Source organism: Lissotriton helveticus, chromosome 6 (genome assembly GCF_964261635.1).
Source record: "Lissotriton helveticus chromosome 6, aLisHel1.1, whole genome shotgun sequence".
NCBI classification, from domain to species: domain Eukaryota; kingdom Metazoa; phylum Chordata; class Amphibia; order Caudata; family Salamandridae; genus Lissotriton; species Lissotriton helveticus.
This window is the reverse complement of record NC_136067.1, coordinates 93,951,459-93,975,592: the sequence shown is the minus strand read 5'-3', so window position 1 is coordinate 93,975,592 and position 24,134 is coordinate 93,951,459. Positions and strand designations below refer to the sequence as shown.

Genomic DNA, 24,134 nt, shown 5'->3' with positions numbered 1-24,134 from the left:
ACCCTCACACACCCTAGTGGTGTCATGCTTCATCATCGGGTCACCCCGACCCCTAAAAGTCGAGGTGGGCTCAACCACAGTGTTGGGTAGCTCTTTAGATAGATGAAGGAAGGGGGACTTAAAGATAAAAAACCTAAATCTGACCCCTGGTTTCCCTTTATTATTGGGTCAGATCGGGTTGTTAAAAAGTTCTAAAAGATGGGTCTTTTTGGATTTTAATGGTCCTAAGACCCTAATGTATCAGTGGGTTCTTGTCTTGCCAGGACTTGCCAGGACTTTGTGGCAATGTTAAGTTACCCTTGGTTTCTCTCTAATTTCTTCTCCCCACTCCTGCCTTTCAGCTGATGACAGAAATCCTGCGTGGAATACAGGTGATTAAGTTCTACGCTTGGGAGAAGCACTTTGTTGCCAAAGTGAACAGCATTCGAGAAAAGGAGCTTCAAGTACTGAGGACCATGAAGTACCTGGACGCGGTCTGTGTCTACCTCTCGGATGCGCTGCCTCAGCTCGTTTGTACCTTGATCTTCACCATCTACGTGTTGCTAGGGCAACAGCTCTCTGTAGCAATGGTCAGTGTGCAGTCTGCTTGTCTGAATATATTTGTTTTTCATCCAGGCAAAGTCTTTATCCTTCTGTCACTGTTCAAATACCACAGTCAGAGTTCAGGACCCCATTCACACAGCACTGTGTAATTTGGATTGCATGGTAAAACGATTTAAAATGGTGCATGTGATATATAACTAAGGTACTATTGACTCATGTTCTCTGTTAAATTATTTTTCACTTATGATAGGCCAACTGTCTATGTGTCTTGATGTAAGCTGTGACATTAACCATACAATCATCAACCTGACATATTGACTAGCATGCACCAAATGATTGTATGCAAAGACAATAAAGATTGCAATCATGCCTTGGAATTATAAAAGGTCAAAAAGAGCTCGTAAATTGTAATAAATAAGGCCATAATAGAGTTCACTTGTTTTCACCATTCAAGATTGTGACCTCCTCAATCTTTACCCCAGAAGCATGGTCCTTCCAGCCACTGTAACTAACTCGGGTCAGGTGTGCTGCCCTTGAACATCATTTCATGGAATCCATGCTCGAGCCCATTTAAGGTGACTCCGAAGCTAGTGCCTCAGAAAAAATAATACTGCGACTAGACAACTACCAGATGGCACTATGTTATACGCAAAGTAAACTTCAGGGCATACCTATTTCATTGCAAACATGCAACAGACTGCTCTATACATAAAGTTTACATCTTTCACATTCTTATGACTATTTGTTCAATAAAACTCCGCAGGCGTCTGGAAAGCTCAGGTTGTCTCTAAAATATTGATGTTGCGTATAAGCGACTTGGTGGTAACTTGAGTTATGTCTTTTAGCCCCAGTTAAGTGTTTATTCTCCAGCCCTATGTGTTAGACCTGGCATCCTTGGCGTGGTTGCTCCTTAACTTTTTGCCTTCAGCCTCCTGTTTTTGCTGGCCTTAGGACTTTGTGCACATTACCACTGCTAACCAGTGCTAAACAGCTTATGCTCTCTGCTCAAAACATGGTAACATTGGCTTATACAATTGGCATATTTATTTTACCTATACGTCCCGGGTAAAGTGCACTACATGTGCCCAGGGCCTGTAAATTAAAGGCTACTAGTAGGCCTGCAGCACTGATTGTGCCACCCACTTAAGTAGCCATTGAAACATGTCTCTGGTCTCCCATTGCAGAGGTTGTGTGTGCAGTTTTAACCTGCCATGTCAACTCAGCAACATAAACCTTTTGACAATCCCAAATCTTCCTTTTTAATACATATAAGTCACCCCTAAGGTAGGTCCTGGACACCGCCAAGGGAAAGTGTATTTAAAAAGCTGTACATTTCCTTTTAAGTTTTACCTGTTCTGATAGTGAAAAACTCTTGAATTCATGTATCACTACTGCAAGGCCTATCTCCCCCATAGGATAACATTGGAGTTGCCTTTTTGCATTTTATAAGTGTAATTTCCAAATGGGAAAAGATAATTGGATCATGTTTGCTGTCCCTGGAATCCTAATTTAAAATCCTATATAATGGTGAAGTTGGATTTTAAATTACAGTTCTGAAAATGCCACTTTTAGAAAGCTGACATTTTCTTGCATTGGCCATTTGGTTCCTGTAGTCGGTCTCTGGTCACATGACTGGGTGTAGTTGGCATTTTTGCTGTGTGTATTCCTTCTAGACAGCCACACACAATGGGAGCTGGGATGGGCCATCACTGGCAGGATGAGAGGGAGAAGCTGGGCCCGCCTCACTTACACCTGAATAGGCTCTGTCCTGTCTCCACACAAAGGGCTGCATACCCCCTGTAGTTATTCTGGAGCCAGGGCCAGAAAGGCAGGTCATCTGTGTGCTTCAAAGGCATGCCTCTAGAAGTTTCTCCCCACTACAAATGCACATCTGTGTATACAAGAAGGATCCCAAACATCTGCACCTGTGGATAATCTGCCAGGAAGAAGGACTGCTATGCTGCTAAAGGAATGACACTCTGCTGGATGTCTCTCTGCTGGACTTCTGCTTTGCTGAGTTGACCTGCTGCCCTCTTTATTTGGGGAGAAGTACTGAACCTGCACCACTTGAACCCAGAACCTACATTTATTCCAAGGATTAATTGGCTGACCTCCTGATCTGAAGCCTCAGGGACATAGCAGGCTTCCAACAACCTTACATCTGCACCTGGACTCTGCCCTCTGTGAGTCTACCTTGCCAAGTGGTGCCACTGCAGTCCTGGATCCTTGGAAGTGGGCTTAAGGTGCTTTGCCTGACTCTGTGGATCTGGCACAACCAATGCATATCCTCTGCTGCACACTGCAACCCTGAGCAGAAATTACGCATCTCCGCTGCTGCTTGGATTGGACCCGACGCAGAGACTTGCATCATCGAAACAGGCTGCATCTTCGGAACCGCAGCTGTGCAACGCATCCTCTTCATAGATTCTTACATCTCTCATCGATGACAGACTCAACAGCAACACCAGACTCTTCATCACAGCCTTGCAGCTCCTCAGAACTGGCGTATTGCCTTGTCTGCATGACGATTTTCCGACTCAGCATCACAAGCCCCTGTTGACGGTATCCTCAACATCCATGCAACAGGACCACATAGCAGCCTCGCCGCATCATAGAACCTAGCCATTCGCCTTTGGTGTGTGATGCATATTTGACATGTATCCAACGAACGCTCCATAAACCAGGATTTAAGGTACCCTACGGGTTGCTTTATGAAATCATCTTTAGCAATTTCTTTTTACTTTTAGCACAATCTCTCTGCAATACAGTACATGTCTCTGTTGTCACTTTCTGGGCTAAACCCAATTTCACAAAGCAGCATTAATACATTTATCACTTTTTCAATGCCAAAAGCTCTGGGGTAATTCTTGCAACTAGAGCTCTGAATATAAATTCTACAGCTTCAATTAAGGTACACAGAATAAGTTTACTCCTCAGTGTGACAAATTTGTACTTTACTCAAGATGCTCCAGGGCTACTATAAGCAGAGGATTACAGGTTCAGTTCACTAACAGGCCCCTAGTATCAAGGTTCAAGCAGCTGGCTATCTAGATAAAGACAGGCAATAGAAGTTACGTTTATCATATAACCATTTACGTTATTCTCTAATCACAAGGGAACATTCGTTTCTCACAAAATCATTCTTAGGCTCTAGGTGCTTTGTTTTAAGAGGAGACACCCTTCTCATCTGTTTCCCTCTTAAATGTAAATGTATTTCGATTTATATAGCGCACTAATCACCCAGGGGTCTCAAGGCGCTTGCTTAGGGAACCCGTCCTGGTATTCCCCTGTGAGATACCACGGCAGGGTATTCACAAGGTGAAAGCCAGGCATCCCGCCGTGAGGGGCCGTAGTGGAGATTAAGCAAGCTATTGCCCAGAGTCGCAGAGTGTGACCCCGTGAGTCGAGTAGGCACCGGAGCGAGAATTGTCGAGTCCGTGGAATTTTTGAGCCCGAGACCCGCCGAGGCGGGGAATCGAACCCTGGTCCACGGCTGATCTCAGCTTCCGGGTCTGCCGCCTCTAACCACTGAGCCACGCTCATCCCAATACAGCCCTTTGACCTTGGCTTTCAGGTCCAGTACATTACTTCAGTCAGTTAACCCTCCGTTTTCTAGGCGCGTTGTCTTGAGTAGTGATAGTTTTATTCTTCCTTGGGCCACGAGCTTCAGAAACGCTGTCCCTGGCGCCGTTAGCTGGAAGTATCCTCCCACCCAGTCACTCGGTTCTAGGGTAATACCCCAGGTGAGGCAGACTCCCCCGCCACCACTTCTAGACCGTAGCAGGCCCCTTTCACTCCTGGAGCCCCGCCCCTCTCTTGCGATCTTACCGGGTCTCCGCTGGGGCACCCACTGCTCTGGGGAAGTTCTGGTCCCAGTGCTGCCGGCTTCCACGCAGCTGACTGGGCCGGAGCTGTGGCGTCTTCTCGGCGAGCCTCGCGTCTTCGTGACACACCCCGCGCCTTCTCCGTCAGAGGGGGGAGGAGGCTACACGGGCTGGTCTTGGACGGCTTCCCGCCCCCTTCTTCCGGGTTTCTGCACTGCCGCTCTTTCGCGAGCCTCGGCGAGGTTGGACTCCGGATCCGCCGCTCGACTGGCCCGCACCAGGCTCTCCTTGCCAACTCTCCTCACCAACGTCCCGCAACTTGAGGCAGCCGCCCGGCAACAGGCGGTCCCTTCTCCGGCCCCTACGAGGTAGGGTTACTACACTCAACTGTCGCCTGACAGCGGGGACCCTCAAAGTACGTGACAATGGGCTAGAACCTGCACTTTCCAGCCGCAGTTCAGGTTGGTTCCCCGAGGTGGGGGAAAGGTGGACAGTTAGGCTATCCGCTTTACTTCTGAGTGCCCTTCTTGAAAGCAGATTTATATCGCGCAGACTCAGCCCATCGGGCATCAAAGCGCCTAACCCAAAAAATTATGTATTTTCATGTCCAAAGAGTTGAATTACTGGTAGGCTTTCTTGAAACACCATGTTTTTAGGGCCTTTTTAAAAAGGGGCAGAGAGGTTAGGCACTTAAGTTCCAGTGGAAGTGCATTCCACAGACGCGGGGCAACTGTGGAAAATGCTCTTCCTCCCCATCTGGACTTCTTAGTCCGAGGGATCACCAACAGATTGTGTTGTGATGAACGTAAACATCTGCTAGGGGTATAGCCAAAAAGAAGGGATCCCAGCCCATCAGATGTTCCAGCTTTCAGAGCCCTGTGCACAAGACAGATGATCTTAAAGGAGATACGATGCTCTATGGGAAGCCAGTGGAGGCTCTTTCTGGCTAGTGTCGCAGAGGAGGAGCGGGGAATGTCTAATACAAATCTTGCGGCCGCATTTTGTACTGTTTGGAGGCGCTGGATCAGTCCCTTGTTAATCTCTGCGTATAGTGAGTTTCAGTAATCCAATCTTGACCCGACCAGCGCAACTACTGTCTGTTTCCTAGCCTGGGGAGAAAGGTAGTGCACTATTCGTCGGAGAATTTTGATGATTCCCCAGCAAGTAGCCACCGTTCTGTTGACCTGAAGGGTCATTGCCAATGAGGTGTCAAAGATAACCCCTAAGTTTCTGGATGAATGAGAGGGGACAGGGCATGTTCCCAAGGAAGGCGGCCACCATTCATTTGACCATACATCCTGGTCCTTTCCAAATATCAGCACCTCGGTCTTTTCGCCATTCAGCCTCAAGGAGTTGAGTATCATCCAGTCAGAGACTGATTGCATACAACTCCTGAAGCTGGACGCAGAGTTACTGGCCGGTTGGGCCAGTGACACCATAACCTGAGTGTCGTCTGCATATGATACTACTTCCATACCATGTGCTTTTACTAGTCTTGCTAGTGGGGCCACATAAATGTTGAATAGGGTAGGGGTTAAAGCCGACCCCTGTGGTACCCCACATTGCAATGATGTAGCAGGGGAGAGGTATTCTCCAAATGTGACCCTCTGTTCTCTACGATCTAAGAAGGAGGACAGAAGGCCCAAAGCGGGCCCCTCCACTCCTATCTCCCTCAAACGAGATGTTAGAATTGAGGGAGATAGGGTGTCAAATGCTGCGGTCAGATCGAGTAAAACCAGCAGCGTTGTCAGTCCCTGATCCACTTTCATTCTGATGTGATTAGTCACCATGGTAAGTGCAGACTCCGTGCTATGCAGCTTCCTAAACCCGTGCTGGGTCTGATCTAAGAACCCAGAGGAGTCGAGGAAAGCAGACAGGTGTGAATTCAGGTGGATCTCAAGCATTTTGGCGGGGGCCGGAAGTAAAGATTTATGTCGGAAATTTTTTAAGATGTTGGGGTCTAGACAGGGTTTCTTCAATAGTGGCTTGACAATCGCTTTCTTCCAGGCTGATGGATAAACCCCATACAGCAGGGCTCTATTCATTACCTCCAGCAATGGAGGAAGTAGGGTGTCCCTACACTCCTTCATTATTCTAAGGGGACAGGGGTCCAGAGGAGAGGAGGATTTAATCCTATTTAGCAGAGAGTTGAGGATGTCAAGAGTGATCAACGGAAAATTAGACAAAGTCATGGTGGAATCCTTATGCCAAGCTTCTGAATTGGTAAGAGCCTGAATAGTGTGATTCCCTAGAGATTGTTTCTGCGATTCCAACTGGGAAGCAATTTCATCGATTTTAGTGTGGAAAAAGGTTGACATTTTGTCGCAGAACTCCTGTGATCCAGTAACTGGGTCTTGAACTTTCAATGAACAGAGGGAGTCCACTATTTTGAATATCTCCTTTGATGAGGTAAGGGAGGTAGTAAGGTCGGAGAAGTATTGTTGCTTTGTCTTAAAGACCATGGACTTATATTCCCCTAACAGTTGTTTGTGAAGCTCTCTGTCCACAGTGTCCCACGATTTCCTCCATTTTCTCTCCTGTCTCCTGCACCCCTGTCTCATCAGCCTAAGAGGTTCGGTGAACCAGGGGGCAGAGGGCCTACGCCTCGCTGTATATCGGTGTGTGACTGGAGCTAGGGTGTCTATAGCCCCAGCGATGGAGTTAGCAAGATTTTGTGCTGCCTTTTCTGGGTCTGACGGCATGAGGACCGACCTGATAAGAGGGGCCAAAGAGTCATTGGTGACGTTTTTATAGTTCCTTTTGCCCTCTCCTTGAGTCTGACCCTTGATAGATGGATCTAAGCAAGGAAGGGTCAATACTATAGGAACTGCCAGGTGGTCAGACCAGACCAACGGTTCAGGGGTGCCTGTTTTAACCCTGGGGTCGTTAGAGAAGACTCCATCAAGTGTGTGGCCTGCCCGGTGAGTAGGGCCTTTTACCAGTTGGGAAAAGCCACAGGCTTCAAGGGGGTCGACCAGGGAGGAGGTGTCTTTAGAGGTAGGGTCGTCTAAGTGAAAGTTTAAGTCACCTAGAATAGTGAAGTGTGGATTTCCAACATATGGCTCCATGATTCTAAACAGGTCGCAGCCAAATTTGGATCTAGGTCCGGGAGGCCAACAAAGGACGCTGAAGGAGATGAGGAGATAAAGAAATGTAGGACCTGGAAGGGGTCGGATGGAGCCGACAGAGCATTAATGCGGCAGATAAGATGCGACTGATAGATAATTGCTAAGCCTCCTCCCCTTCGCTTAACTCTATCAAATCTGTGTAGTGAGTACCCCTCTGGGATGGCCATGAGGAGGTCGTGTCCTGAGGTCTCTGAGGCCCAAGTTTCCGTGACAAAGACCCAGGCAGGCCCTCTAGCCAACACAAAATCATGAAAGGCTACATTGTTTTTAATTATAGAGCGAGCATTGATAAGGTATCCTTTTTCCGCACGAATATTTTTAGGCGGGGAGCATAGGTTAACAGGTGAATGGTTAATCATGGGGAATGTGTCAGGGCTCCGGGTAGGTTTGTTATGCGGGGCCATAACCAGTACTTCCTCAGGGGTATACCTATGGTGGCACAGGGAGTCAATCGGTTTCCAAGCCAGCATTTCCTCCAAGCTATAGGAGTGTGATACTTGAGGGAAAGAGGAAGGGAACCCGGGATACAGTCCGTCCTGTAGCCCGTCCTCAGCGCGGACGGGCGCAGACGGGCTGAACTCTGGCGTAACTCCGGCGCTAATCCGGCGCGACCGCTGAGCGCGTCCGCTGCGCGGAGCCATGGCCGTATGCTTTTATGGTGAAGACTCACCCAAGATGGCCGCCGCTAACACTCCGCCCGAGTCCCCGGTATCTCAGCCCTAATATCGGCCGGACACTCTATGGGAGAACAGCGCTGACTATGGTGAGTGTCAAATGTAATTTTAAAATTTAGCACTTAAAAGAAGCCTTCACCATAAACTAGATGAGGCAACAAACGACATCCTAAATCGGCGCGCTAGTGCTGGGGGGGAGAGGACACAAGGGGCAAATGCTGACAAGTAAAACAATTTCAGAGAGGACAAGAAAGATACCGCCCGGCTCAAGCCTCAGGCGTTTACAGCTACAGTCTCGCGAGTGGAGCGCTCTGCCTGCTTTTATGGTGAAGACTCACTCAAGATGGCCGCCGCTAACACTCCGCCCGAGTCCCCGATATCTCAGCCCTAATATCGGCCGAACACTCTATGGGAGAACAGCGCTGACTATGGTGAGTGTCAAATGTAATTTTAAAATTTAGCACTTAAAAGAAGCCTTCACCATAAACTAGATGAGGCAACAAACGACGCCCTAAATTGGCGCGCTAGTGCTGGCGGGGAGAGGACACAAGGGGCAAATGCTGACAAGTAAAACAATTTCAGAGAGGACAAGAAAGATACCGCCCGGCTCAAGCCTCAGGCGTTTACAGCTACAGTCTTCTTGCTGTAATCCCAGGGGGGGTGTTCTGCCGCTCTTCAGCTGGTGAATTAGCAAGTTTAGAAAGCTGGTGGTGAAAACGCGCCTTCCTCCCCACGCTTATGCTTTGCTCCTATCCAGTCTCCACCCAAGCTCTTCCTGGACACTCTACCTCCACATCTAAAATGGCCGCCCTGTTTCGGGCCTTATATAGGCTGGTTCTGGCTACCAGAACCCTCCAGAAGGTTCTAGTACCTTCTTAGTGTAATCCTATGGTCCCTTCCCTTGAAGTGTCAGTTATGGCAGTTGCCGTCCACCATTTTGTGTGACCCTATCTTTCTAGTCAGGAAAGGTACCTACCTCAGGAAAAAGGACTATGAGGGCCAAAGAGCATCTAACCCCTAGTCAACACCACAAAAATCCAGTGGACACAAAAGGATAAAAAAAAGAAAAGGTTTGAGGGGCAAAAAGGGGACAAAATAAATAATTAATAGGAGGGGCTACCCAAAGGCAGACAGGTCTAACACGCGTCCCCCCCAGCTGAAAGTGGGGAGAGCTACCCAACCCCTTGGGAGTCCTCATCACTAAGGCGGAAATACCTAGAGAGACCGTCTGCATTTGCGTGGTCCACTCCAGGCCGATGTTCCACCCGGAAGTCCATTCCCTGTAGGGAGATGGACCATCTCAACAACTTGGGATTTTCCCCCTTCATTTGCATCAGCCAACAAAGAGGTCGATGGTCAGTCTGAACCAGGAAGTGCAAGCCAAACAGGTATGGCCGCAACTTCTTCAGAGCCCATACCACCGCGAAAGCTTCCCGCTCAATTGCACTCCACTTCTGTTCCCCGGGAAGCAGTCTCCTGGATACGAAGACTACAGGCTGATCCAGACCCTCTTCATTGAGTTGCGATAACACTGCCCCAATGCCATGCTCCGATGCATCTGTCTGGACAATGAACTCCTTGGAGAAGTCTGGGGCCCTCAGGACCGGTGCTGCACACATTGCCTGTTTCAATTTCTCAAAGGCTTGCTGACAAGCCTCTGTCCAGACTACCCGTCGAGGTTGTTTCTTGGAGGTGAGCTCTGTGAGGGGCGCTACAATGGTGCCATACCCCTTCACAAAGCGACGGTAGTAACCTGTGAGGCCCAGGAAAGCTCGGACCTCAGTCTGGGTCTTGGGGGGTTCCCAGGCCATGATCGCCTCAATCTTTGCCTGGAGGGGCTGCACTGTTCCCCTACCCACCAAGTGGCCTAGGTACACAACCGACCCCTGCCCAATCTGACATTTGCTGGCCTTGATTGTCAAGCCAGCCTGTTTCAGGGCCTGGAGAACAGCTTGCAAGTGACGCAAATGGTCCTCCCAACTGCTGCTGAAGACGGCAATGTCATCCAGGTAAGCAGCGGAGAAAGCCTCCATTCCGGAGAGGACCTGGTTCACCAGCCGCTGAAAAGTGTCAGGGGCGTTCTTGAGCCCAAAGGGCATCACACAGAACTGGAAGTGTCCCTCAGGCGTGGAGAAAGCTGACCTTTCTTTTGCTCCATCTGTAAGGGAGATCTGCCAGTACCCTGAAGTGAGGTCAAAGGTACTCAGATATTGGGCAGCTCCCAGCCGGTCAATTAATTCATCCGCCCTAGGGATCGGATGAGCATCAGTCTTGGTCACTGAGTTCAGTCCCCGGTAATCCACACAGAACCTCAGTTCTGGGGTGGTGCCTGGTGGAGCAGCTTTTGGCACTAGAACCACCAGACTGGACCAGGGGCTACTGGAAGGTTCAATAACTCCTAGCTCCAGCATCTTGGTAACCTCACCGTGGATGCTGGCCTTCACCTTGTCTGACAGCCGGTAGGTCTTTGACTTCACTGGTGGGCTGTCTCCTGTGTCCACATCATGGGTACACAGGTGGGTTCTTCCCGGGATAAGGGAGAACAACGAGGAGTACTGCTCCAATACCTGGCGGCAGTCCTCTCGCTACTCAGGAGTTAGGGATGGGGAGAGAATTACTCCCTCCACCGACCCATCCTTTTCTTGAGACGAGAAGAGATCGGGGAGAGGCTCGCTTTCTGCTTCCTCGGCACCATCAGTCACCATCATCAAGATGACCTCGGGCCTCTCATGGTGGGGTTTGAGGCGATTGGCATGCAGCACCCGTAGGGGCTGTCGAGGGGTCTTAAGATCCACCAGGTAGGTGGCCTTACCCTTCTTTTCCAACACCTCAAAGGGGCCTGCCCAACGATCTTGTAGGGCACTTAGCTCTCCAGGTTCCATCACCCACACTTTCTGGCCAGGCTCCAACTCCACCGGGTGAGCGTTGTGGTCGTACCATTCTTTCATTACTGCCTGACTGGCTTCCAAGTTGTCAGAAGCTTGCTTCCACAACTTTGCCATTTGGCTCCGGAAGGCCAGCATGTAGCTCACCACATCCTGAGGAGGCTTTCTGGGAGTCTTTTCCCATCCATCCTTCACCAGGCTGAGAGGTCCACGCACAGGGTGCCCGTACAACAGCTCAAAGGGGCTGAAGCCCACTCCCTTCTGCGGCACTTCTCTGTAGGAGAATAGCAAACAGGGCAGGAGGACGTCCCATTTCCTCCGCAGGCTCTCAGGCAGACTTCTTATCATGCCTTTCAAGGTTTTGTTGAACCTTTCTACCAGTCCATTGGACTGGGGGTGGTACGGAGTGGTGAACCGGTAGGTCACTCCACACTCCTTCCACATTGCCCGCATATATGCTGACATAAAGTTGGTCCCCCTGTCGGACACAACTTCCTTGGGGAAACCCACTCGGGTAAAGATCCCCATCAGGGCCCTAGCCACAACAGGTGCAGTGACAGTCCTCATAGGAATTGCCTCTGGGTACCGCGTGGCGTGATCCACCAGAACCAGGATAAACCTGTGACCAGCTGTAGTTGGTGGATCCAATGGCCCCACAAGGTCGATGCCCACCCTTTCAAAGGGGGTGCTAACGGCTGGTAGTGGTTCCAGGGGAGCTTTCAGCTTCACCCCTGTTTTCCCACTGGCTTGACAGGATACACATGTCCAACAGTAAGTGTCAGATGCCACTTTCATCTGAGGCCAGTAAAAGTGGGGGACAAGCCGGGCAAAGGTCTTGTCCTGACCTAAGTGTCCTGCCAAGGGAATCTCATGAGACAATTCTAGAAGAAAGGCTCGGTATCGTTGAGGGACTACCAAGGCCCGCGATGAACCGGGCAAAGGTACCTTGGGTTCACTGTAGAGGAGTCCGTCCTCCCAGTAAATATGGTAGTGCCCTGCAACGTTCCCTGCTGCCTGGGCTTCGGCCTGTCGCCTCAGTCCCTCAATGGTAGGGCACTCCTTCTGGCCCTTACAAAACTCCTCCCTGGTAGGCCCTCCCTCCACATGCCACTCAGCAGGGCTGGGTAGGTCCTCCAGGGAGACTACTTCCCCCTCCACGGACTCCTGGCCCACCACCGCAGGTGGCCGATCTGTCTCATGGGGCGTGGAAGCCGAAGCAGGCTTCTCCTGTCTTCGGGTCTTTCCCTTTTTGGCAGCGGGCTGGGCCATTGTTCCAGGCTCCAGCCCAGGCGAACTCCCCCTCCGGGCAGTCGCAGACCTTGTGCTCGCACAGGCACAGTCAGGTGTACCCAGCATCTCCGAATGAGTCCAGTATTCCACCTCCTTCCAGACATTGTGCTCCATGTCATTTCCCAGCAAACAATCGACTGGCACAGCAGGGCTTACGGCAACTCGAAGTGAACCTGCAACCCCTTCCCACTCAAAGGGAACCTCGGCCACAGGGTAGTAGCCCAATCTGCCGTCAGCCATCGCGGCGGGGTGGAGTACATGTGGAATCACCTGCTCTGGAGACACCAGTTGACTCCTTACCATAGTCATACTGGCTCCTGTGTCTCTCAGAGCCTCCCCTCTTTGGCCATTGATGGTGACCCATTGCCCATACTTTACAGTATTTGAGGGCACCTGGATCTTAGGAACCATCTCCCGATCTCCCAGGGACACTAAGGTGATACCCGCCCACTCACCCCCCTTATTTAAGGGCAACTCCTCCCCGAGCACTACACTAACTACTCCTGGGGCTTTTCCTCCAGTGGGAGGGGGTGGTCTCTTTGGGCACTTGACATCTCCCTTATAATGTCCAACACCACCACACTCAAAGCAGTGGACAACCCTTGGCTGCTAACTTTGGCCAGGATGAGGTTTTCTGGGCGGCTTAGCCTTAGGGGTGAATCCTGTTCCCTTACTCTGGAAACTTTTTTGGGGACCTTTACAGAACTCCCTCTTTTTATCTCCCCCCTCCTTATTCTGGGGGGCGCCCTATCCGGCCCTTTGGGAATCCCCTCCAGTCCCCTTTGAGGACACCCGGGTACTTGCCCAGATGTCCGCCTCCTCTGCAAGCTTTCTGGGGTTGGTCAGCTTGCTGTCCACCAGGTGTTGACGCAGCTCGGGAAAACATTTCTTGAGTAGGTGCTCTTTGAGAAATAGGTTGTACAACCCCTCATAGTCCCTCACCTCCCTGCCTTGTATCCAACCCTCTAGGGCCTTCCTTGCATAGTCCAGGAAATCCACCCAATTTTGTGTGCCTAATTTGTGACTTCCCCTGAACTTTTGCATGTACTTCTCTGGGGTCAGTCCAAACTTTTTGATCAGCGCCACTTTCGTGGTGGGGGGTGGGTCTGCTCATCCTGCTCTAGGGCCAATAGTGTATCCCGTCCAGTAGGAGGCATGTATTTGTATAACCCACCCCCCCAGTGTTTTTCCTGGATCCCATGGGCTTTTAAGGAGACCTCATAGGCAGCCAGCCACTTGGCGATGTCATCCCCTGAGCTGTAACTGGCAACTATATCTTTAGGTAGGTAGGGTCTGGATTCCCTGGTCAGTTCTTTTGTTTCGCTGCCACCATTTGGAGAATTAGAGGGTCCTATCTGTAGGGCCTTGAGTTCTAGCTCCCTCAGTTTCAAATCGTGAGCCATCCTCTGTTCCTCTTTCTCCTTTTCCATCTTGGCTAACTCCCACTTCAGCTGTCTCTTTTCCCTCCTGTCCACTAGTTCAGCTTCGGTTAAGCTTCTTCCGGAGACACTGCTGCCCTCCCTTGAAAAGGTCCTAGGTCCTGGGAGTAGGTTTTCCATCTCCGGATGGAACAATCCCTCTACCCCTATGACTGTGTCCCGGTCCGTCCCCTCTTCCTCCTCCTTTCCCTCTCCATGTGCTGCCACCCAAGCCCTCAAACTGGTCTGGAGTTCCCCCTTCTTGGCACCACGCTTAAAAAACACTCCCATCTTCTGGCAAAAATCTCTAAGCTGGGCTACAGAATAGGTTTCCAGTTCCTCCAGAGCAAATTCCATTTTGCTTATGAGAGATATAGGGACAACCACTCAGGAAGAATTGGTTCAAAAGGGGCAATTCGAAGCTACTTCCACCCACCACCAGGAGTAAATTTAGAAAAAGCAAAAGAAGTAATTGGGAAGCTCGCCAGGAGAAAACTCCGGGTGTAGGCCGGTGGAGTACGCTTTGTTACTTCAGAGTAGACGCAAACACAGTTTGAATCCCACCGCTAGACACCAATTATGTTGGACCTGGGATCGCCAAGTCACATAGGGTAGCTTGGCACTAAATGGAAAGGCTTAATTCCAAGGCACATGTGTAAAATTTGCGTCACACCCTACAGTAACTCAACGTTTATCCACTCAAAAACAACACTACACCAATTTTTAGGAAAATACGGGTTGCTTTATAAAATCATCTTTAGCAATTTCTTTTTACTTTTAGCACAATCTCTCTGCAATACAGTACATGTCTCTGTTGTCACTTTCTGGGCTAAACCCAATTTCACAAAGCAGCATTAATACATTTATCATTTTTTCAATGCCAAAAGCTCTGGGGTAATTCTTGCAACTAGAGCACTGAATATAAATTCTACAGCTTCAATTAAGGTACACAGAATAAGTTTACTCCTCAGTGTGACAAATTTGTACTTTACTCACGATGCTCCAGGGCTACTATAAGCAGAGGATTACAGGTTCAGTTCACTAACAGGCCCCTAGTATCAAGGTTCAAGCAGCTGGCTATCTAGATAAAGACAGGCAATAGAAGTTACGTTTATCATATAACCATTTACGTTATTCTCTAATCACAAGGGAACATTCGTTTCTCACAAAATCATTCTTAGGCTCTAGGTGCTTTGTTTTAAGAGGAGACACCCTTCTCATCTGTTTCCCTCTTAAATGTAAATGTATTTCGATTTATATAGCGCACTAATCACCCAGGGGTCTGCTTTGCTGAGTTGACCTGCTGCCCTCTTTATTTGGGGAGAAGTACTGAACCTGCACCACTTGAACCCAGAACCTACATTTATTCCAAGGATTAATTGGCTGACCTCCTGATCTGAAGCCTCAGGGACATAGCAGGCTTCCAACAACCTTACCTCTGCACCTGGACTCTGCCCTCTGTGAGTCTACCTTGCCAAGTGGTGCCACTGCAGTCCTGGATCCTTGGAAGTGGGCTTAAGGTGCTTTGCCTGACTCTGTGGATCTGGCACAACCAATGCATATCCTCTGCTGCACACTGCAACCCTGAGCAGAAATTACGCATCTCCGCTGCTGCTTGGATTGGACCCGACGCAGAGACTTGCATCATCGAAACAGGCTGCATCTTCGGAACCGCAGCTGTGCAACGCATCCTCTTCATAGATTCTTACATCTCTCATCGATGACAGACTCAACAGCAACACCAGACTCTTCATCACAGCCTTGCAGCTCCTCAGAACTGGCGTATTGCCTTGTCTGCATGACGATTTTCCGACTCAGCATCACAAGCCCCTGTTGACGGTATCCTCAACATCCATGCAACAGGACCACATAGCAGCCTCGCCGCATCATAGAACCTAGCCATTCGCCTTTGGTGTGTGATGCATATTTGACATGTATCCAACGAACGCTCCATAAACCAGGATTTAAGGTACCCTGTTTAGTGGGCTTCACTGGGTCTCGGTAGCCTGCTCGCAGTACATCGTGGTCAGCCTGAACTTGTGACTTTGTCCCGGTGCGACCAGATATGCACAGCTGCCGCTTTACACCTTTTGGCACTATTTTCTCTAAAAACTTTCAAATTCAATTTCCCTGTGTTGGACCTGGGATCGCCAAGTCACATAGGGTAGCTTGGCACTAAATGGGAAGGCTTAATTCCAAGGCACATGTGTAAAATTTGCGTCACACCCTACAGTAACTCAACGTTTATCCACTCAAAAACAACACTACACCAATTTTTAGGAAAATACGGGTTGCTTTATGAAATCATCTTTAGCAATTTCTTTTTACTTTTAGCACAATCTCTCTGCAATACAGTACATGTCTCTGTTGTCACTTTCTGGGCTAAACCCAATTTCACAAAGCAGCATTAATACATTTATCACTTTTTCAATGCCAAAAGCTCTGGGGTAATTCTTGCAACTAGAGCTCTGAATATAAATTCTACAGCTTCAATTAAGGTACACAGAATAAGTTTACTCCTCAGTGTGACAAATTTGTACTTTACTCAAGATGCTCCAGGGCTACTATAAGCAGAGGATTACAGGTTCAGTTCACTAACAGGCCCCTAGTATCAAGGTTCAAGCAGCTGGCTATCTAGATAAAGACAGGCAATAGAAGTTACGTTTATCATATAACCATTTACGTTATTCTCTAATCACAAGGGAACATTCGTTTCTCACAAAATCATTCTTAGGCTCTAGGTGCTTTGTTTTAAGAGGAGACACCCTTCTCATCTGTTTCCCTCTTAATTCCAATACAGCCCTCTGACCTTGGCTTTCAGGTCCAGTACATTACTTCAGTCAGTTAACCCTCCGTTTTCTAGGCGCGTTGTCTTGAGTAGTGATAGTTTTATTCTTCCTTGGGCCACGCGCTTCAGAAACGCTGTCCCTGGCGCCGTTAGCTGGAAGTATCCTCCCACCCAGTCACTCGGTTCTAGGGTAATACCCCAGGTGAGGCAGACTCCCCCGCCACCACTTCTAGACCGTAGCAGGCCCCTTTCACTCCTGGAGCCCCGCCCCTCTCTTGCGATCTTACCGGGTCTCCGCTGGGGCACCCACTGCTCTGGGGAAGTTCTGGTCCCAGTGCTGCCGGCTTCCACGCAGCTGACTGGGCCGGAGCTGTGGCGTCTTCTCGGCGAGCCTCGCGTCTTCGTGACACGCCCCGCGCCTTCTCCGTCAGAGGGGGGGGAGGCTACACGGGCTGGTCTTGGACGGCTTCCCGCCCCCTTCTTCCGGGTTTCTGCACTGCCGCTCTTTCGCGAGCCTCGGCGAGGTTGGACTCCGGATCCGCCGCTCGGCTGGCCCGCACCAGACTCTCCCTGCCAACTCTCCTCACCAACGTCCCGCAACTTGAGGCAGCCGTCCGGCAACAGACGGTCCCTTCTCCGGCCCCTACGAGGTAGGGTTACTACACTCGACTGTCGCCTGACAGCGGGGACCCTCAAAGTACGTGACAATGGGCTAGAACCTGCACTTTCCAGCCGCAGTTCAGGTTGGTTCCCCGAGGTGGGGGAAAGGTGGACAGTTAGGCTATCCGCTTTACTTCTGAGTGCCCTTCTTGCTGTAATCCCAGGGGGGGGTGTTCTGCCACTCCTCAGCTGGTAAATTAGCAAGTTTAGAAAGCTGGTGGTGAAAACGCGCCGATAGGGCTTGGTCAGTAGGCGGGGGTACGTCAACGAGGTAGGGTAGCTAACCTATGGGACAAGCTGATCCCTCCCTCAGTGCGCCTTCCTCCCCACGCTAACGCTTTGCTCCTATCCAGTCTCCACCCAAGCTCTTCCTGGACACTCTACCTCCACATCTAAAATGGCCGCCCTGGTTCTGGCCTTATATAGGCTGGTTCTGGCTACCAGAACCCTCCAGAAGGTTCTAGTACCTTCTTAGTGTAATCCTATGGTCCCTTCCCTTGAAGTGTCAGTTATGGCAGTTGCCGTCCACCATTTTGTGTGACCCTATCTTTCTAGTCAGGAAAGGCACCTACCTCAGGAAAAAGGACTATGAGGGCCAAAGAGCATCTAACCCCTAGTCAACACCACAAAAATCCAGTGGACACAAAAGGATAAAAAAAAGAAAAGGTTTGAGGGGCAAAAAGGGGACAAAATAAATAATTAATAGGAGGGGCTACCCAAAGGCAGACAGGTCTAACACGCTGGTACTACTATTTGGAGTTTTGTCATTTTGGACTTGTTCGATTTATTAAATTACGCTCTATTTTCCTAACATGGTGTGGGATACTTCTTGTGTGATGTATTCACTGTTTTCATGTTTGAAGTATTGCATAAATACTGTACACAGTGCCTCTTAATTAATCCTGATTGCTCTGTGCCGCCTAGCATCCAGGGTGCTGAGCACAGGTTAATTTGGGGTTTGCATGTGCCTTACCCTGATTAGGATTATGGTTGCTGCTTGACCAGGGCTCACACCCCAGACAACCAGGCAGTAACCCAACTTCTAGCACTATGTCACTTATGAAAATCGACTCACCCTAATCTCCAATGCTGAAGAGGATGGAGGCATAATTTCCTTTGTACACCCTGACGTGGACCTTAGTCACAAAGTTCAAGCTGTGTGCATTTGGCATTAGGCAGTCTATTTTTGTAGGAGTCTGGCCTAGTATGTGGTGCACACTCATTTAAATGATGCACCTTGCACTAATCCAGGCTACCCTTATGGTGATTTTAGCGGCGCTCTCTGGGGCTCTGCAGGGAAATCCTTCATCATCTACGCTTCTGCGCAGTCAGCGCGGAGGAATACTTCCTGCTCTATGGCACCAGAGCCAGAGCTGCTCACAGAGGATACATTCTATCGAAGGAAGACTTTTCGTGCAACAAATGAGGGTGGCAGGACAGGGTGGGAAGAACGTTAGAATCAAAAATGCACAATTTTCTCTGCCAACGGCTGCAGTCACCCAGCCTACCACGATGACTGTCGAAAATCGGGGGAAGAGGATCGATACATGTGGAGGCAAGGGTAATGGGGGGAAGAGTGAAAAGAGTGAAAATACTGAGAAAGCTGATTTAGCCAAAAAAGCTCATAAACATACCTGCCGAAACAAAATTGAGCTCAGAAACTAACTGGACATATAGTGGTAGGAATCGGAAAGTGTTCCAGGCATTAATTACACTATGCTTAGATCACGTGCTCTGCGACCTCTGGAATTGGCAAAGTGCCTCTGATCCTGGTTTCACCTTTTTTTCCTTTCCACATAGTAAACACGCTAGACTTGACTTCATATTAGTGTCCTATTCTCTACTCCATGAATGCTCTATTGTCTAACCACAACCCCCTAGTGATTGAGATCAAGGGGAAATTACGAAAAGCTGGGGGTGGGGTAACGTGGAGTTTTGAACAAGCCCTGCTTGTGAATGAGGAATATTGTAGTCATATGAGGAAATGGATGCCTCAATTTCTTAACGAGAACTTAGGGAGTACAAGAATTGAGGTTGTATGGAACACGTTAAAAGCAGAAATACTGGGGGAAACCCTTAGATTCTCCCTGTCTTAAAAAAAAGAAAATGACTACTTTTAAATGATTCACAAACCAGCTTGGCAGCCACAGAAGATGATCTGATCAGAGTGCTCCAATCGGGTGGGGATCCTGCAGAAGCACAGGAAAAAAGTGACAGCTTCTAAATCAGCTATTATGGAGATCATTGCGAAAAATGCCGCAAGCAGTACGGAGATCATTGCGAAAAATGCCGCAAGCAGTACTGCTTGCGGCATTTTTCGCAATGATCTCCATAATAGCTGATTTAGAAGCTGCCACTTTTTTCCTGTGCTTCTGCAGGATCCCCACCCGATTGGAGCACTCTGATCAGATCATCTTCTGTGGCTGCCAAGCTGGTTTGTGAATCATTTAAAAGTAGTCATTTTCTTTTTTTTAAGACAGGGAGAATCTAAGGGTTTCCCCCAGTATTTCTGCTTTTAACGTGTTCCATACAACCTCAATTCTTGTACTCCCTAAGTTCTCGTTATTATGGCAAGAGAAAGCATACAAGTACAGTGAGCAGTTTGAAGACTTATAGAAGTCGGTCGGCTCAATTTTTATTCACCACTTTGCAATAACCCAAATGTGCCAGAAATGTTCAAAGGCCCCGTAATTAAAAGGTGGGGTGAGGTGGGACTGACAAAACTTGGACGTTTTTTCTCTCCACTTGGTCTTGTCTTTTTCAAAAATCTTAAAGAATGGTTCGAGATAGATCCAAGGGATTTCTACAAATATCTTCAAATTAGGGACTTCCTAAACAAGAAAGGTGGCGGACCAATAGGATTCGCTAACAATGACATAATTGAAAACTGATGGAAAACTGAGATCTGTCTATATGGGTAGTTTATAGCCTTTTTAACTCACTGATGAAAGATGACATTGATGAACGTGCCTAAAGTGGAAAGAGGAAATTGAGGTTTCAGAAGACCTATGTTTTAACTCATTTAAATTGGCACAGAGTATTTTAACCCCGGCCTGGCTACAGGCGCAATACTACAAAACTTGCTCTTCACTATTCTATACCCCCAAAAAATTGACAAATGGGGGGCTGGGAAAGGAACATTATGCCCTTGGAGTGCACTATTTCAGGTAGACTTGATTCATATCTTCGCCTCTTGTAGCATGCTTAACCAGTTAAAACAAGAGCTCACCAACTTTTTTAAGGAGGACTTAGGAGTGGAATGCTCCCTCTTACAGTCTCTGATACGACTTAGGGTAACTCAGGACACATGGAGGATAATCGAAGAGGAATTAGTGTTTATTGGAATGGCACTTCTCCGTCTATGTATAGCATTGATCCAATCCCCCCGGATTCCAGCAATGGCTTTCTCGCCGGTTTGCAAACTATAATCTGGAAAAAGGCTATTTATGCAAGGAGGGGAATATACTCACAAATGAAAGGCTTAAAAATCTGAGCCCAATTGACTAGATGGATAGAGGAAAATGAGAAACTTATAAAGAGGAAACCAACAAGGTGATGACATTACACATTGTTCCACAGGGGGTCACAAGTAAGGGAAGATGATAAAAAACGCATGAACAACAGTACTGACTGGCTCTAACAGGCAACTGCGGTTAAATCTGTTCTGGGAAACTGCAAAGGAGCTAGCATATAGGACTGTGTTAAATGTAGGACAACAGAGTGTGAGGCAACGGCCAACTCCACCATGGGTGCTGGGGGGTGGGGGGATAGGATAAATTAAAAATGCATAATTGCCCTGTGATAATGAGTTTCAATGGATGTATACACTGTCTTATATATGCAATAAAATAATGAATGAAAAGAAGTCACAGGAAAGTCGCTCTTTCAATTTACAAGAAGAAGGACCCTTCCCAGTGGACCCTGAAGAAACCCTGTAGAGAACAGAAGGATGAAGAGTCACCCCACCTATGGATACCCCAGGGACCAGGATATCCACACCGGGGAAGCTTGGTGCATAGGTGCGAATTGACATCAGAAACCTCTATAGACCACAATGGAGGACTTCAGAAAATATGCCACTGTAGAAGACTGTGCAAGATTCCGGTGGAATCCAAGGGTGGATTCTTGAAGAGGGGAACCTGTGAGCAGATCGGACAGAGTCTATGCCACTTGGAGGTGACCAAGAGGCACGGAAAAGCAATGCCCACCGATGTCAGATTGTTCAGTAGTGTTGACGGTGACCATGTTGCTGTAGCTGTGAGGACCAGGCGATGTTGAAGAAGACCTGAAGCCATGCACGAACTGTCCACATCGGAAGTCGAGAACCAGGGGGTCGGTGTCCGGCGGGATCACCAACAAGCCTTGGCAGCTGCAACTGGTGTGGAAATCAAAGAAGGAGCAACGTTGAGACCAGAAAGGTCCAAGGGTCGCACCACAAGCAGGAGAGTTAAGCAGGCCCGAGCAAGAAGGGGAGTCCACTGGAGCAGAAGAATACCCTGAGGAGGACTCACAGTCCGAAGGCACAGGGATTGGTAAGAGGACCGGTTGGTAAGAGGACCGTGAGCAGCTCAACAAGAAGGAAGGCTCACATGCAGAGGATGAGATGAGGATGCTGTACTTGGCAGGAAGAGATGCTCAAGGCTGGAGCTTCTTGTAGTCTGAATATCTCTGGAGTGTAGAGCCAACAAACCTTGGTAGCAGCAAGTTGACATGGTGCATTGGAGTTCATTCCCAGTAGTTCTGACAAGGGATACTGGCCTCAAAATTGCTTAGAGGACAGGCCAGGCCTCAAGGAAGTTGCTGAAACACAACCTGTGTTGCTGAGTCTTTCGAAGTCTGTGGGACTTCAGGAGCAGCAGACCGGTCAGCTTCGTTGCGGTGCCTGCAGATGCAGAGGAATGACTCCTTCACTCCAAGGAGAAGACTTCTGGTGTCCTTGATGCCCACAGGTCTGTTGAAGATCCTGGAAGAAGCACAAACACAGATGACAAAGAAGACTTGCAGAACAGCGAGACCAAGAGCAGCAGGAGTCTTCCATGATGCAGTCCCTGTTCCAGTTGAAGTCCAATGAAGTCCAAGTGTCCAGACAGTCAAAGAGTGACGTAGTTTCAGACTTGAGTCTTGTCCCATGATGAATCTGAGGACCTGCCCAAAGGTAAGCCCTTAAATACCCTAGAAAGGGGGTTAGGACGATTCAGGCGGGGTGGACCCAGGGGAGGATACTCCTATGAACTTTTTCCACGTTCGCGCTAGAGTAGAAGACAAGGGCTTCCTGAAATGGCTCAAACCAGAGTATGCAAGAGGCACTAAATGTGCCCTTCAAATAGTCTGGTGGCGCTGGCAAGCACCCCCACCCCATCTCAATACACTAAGTCCTGTCTGGGGAGGTGGTCACACCTCCCTGTGACAGGACACCTATTGTTCTACCTTTCCCTGCTAGAGTTTGACTCAGCAGCAGGAGGGCAGAATGTGTCTGTGGTCTGCAGCAGCACTCGCTTGCTGGTAGACCCTGAAAGGCTTTTACGGGGAGTCCTGGGGGCATCCCGTAGGAGGCCCCTGTGCATGGACTCATACCTCCAACTCCAGTAACGGTGTTGGGGTATGATGCCAACATGTTTGATACTAAACATGTCCAGATTCGACACAGCCACTACATAGTTAGCCATTGTGTAATGACTGATGGACACTTCGTGTTAAAATGGCTGGCCGCTCTTAAAAAACCTGGAGAATCCCTCCGGGGTTTGTAGGGTTGTCCTGTTCATGCAGGCGCACTCTAATACTAGTAACCACGCACCCTGCCCTCAGGACTGAAGATCCTGCCATAGGAATGACTTATAGGTATTAAGAGCAATGACTACAGATATAAGGCAAATGTTATCTGTCGTAAGTGGTGCTAACACCAACTTACACAGGCTGCAATGGCAGGCCTTAGTCACAGTAGGAGTGGTCTCTCATTGGTGGCACAATACATGCTGCAGCTCATGGGAGACCCCTGGTGTACCTATGCCCTGGATACCTCAGTGCCATATACTAGGGAGTTGCCAAATTTCCTTACTCTGACATATTCGGTTTTACTGGGCCCCCAATGGTCAAATGTTTCCAACAAATGTTCCTTTTTACTTGCATTTGCCACGTTGTGCAAAGCCCACTTCCCCTACTCTCATTAATATGGTAGCTTTTGTAGCAAAGCTCATTGAAATGTCCTATGTCTATGTTCATACTTTTACCTCCTCTGACTGCAGGACTAGCAACACCGTACCATGATTCCCACATTACTCTGTCAGTCTGTGTTTAAATGATGAGAATTGACTGCCGTCATCTTCCCAGAGAGTCCCCCCACTTGTCCCTGGGACAGGTAAGTTGTGTCTATGTTTAGTCGATGGAGGTTTCCCAATGTATGCATGTATCTGTTGAGGGCTGGACAATGCCACTTTTGAATTAGCTTAGATTTGGAGACTCCCAGTTATGGGTAATTCCTCTCAGTAGGCACCTTGCTCCTCTACAGTCTCTTGTAAGAGGGATAAGGTAACCATGGTAAAGGCTGCTATCTTTAAGGAGGAAAAGATCACTGCACACATGTGATTGAAGCAGCTGGTACAATCTGGTTGAAGGGGTCCTGTACCACAGTCACAACTAAAGGATAGTGTTTGATGTATGTTGAGAGATGTTGTTCAGTACCCTGGATGCTTTATTTGACAAAGATTGCTCCTGCTTATTTTATTTTTCTGAACTTCATGGTTTCATATCTACCTATGTCATGTTCTCTTCTGTTTCATTGGTCTACTCAGAAGGTGATTTTTTTATAGGATGGTGCATTTGTCATCACTGCCTTGTATGTGACGTTGCAGATCTTGAAGGTGATGTGTTTGTGAGAATCTAAGTGATTTTGTGCTGGTCTAGAGTTGAGGTGTGACTCTGTGAAGC

At 48.7% G+C, this 24,134-nt stretch overlaps 1 protein-coding gene across 1 annotated transcript in view; it reads left to right on the top strand.

Annotated features, from left to right (window-relative positions):
* The window catches only part of LOC144762273 (ATP-binding cassette sub-family C member 10-like), a 993,059-nt gene that overhangs the window by 105,875 nt on the left and 863,050 nt on the right, over positions 1-24,134 (top strand). The window contains exon 4 of the mRNA XM_078647415.1: positions 342-569. Within this exon, the coding sequence (XP_078503541.1) occupies positions 342-569 (228 nt within the window). The remainder of the gene's footprint in view (positions 1-341; positions 570-24,134) is intronic.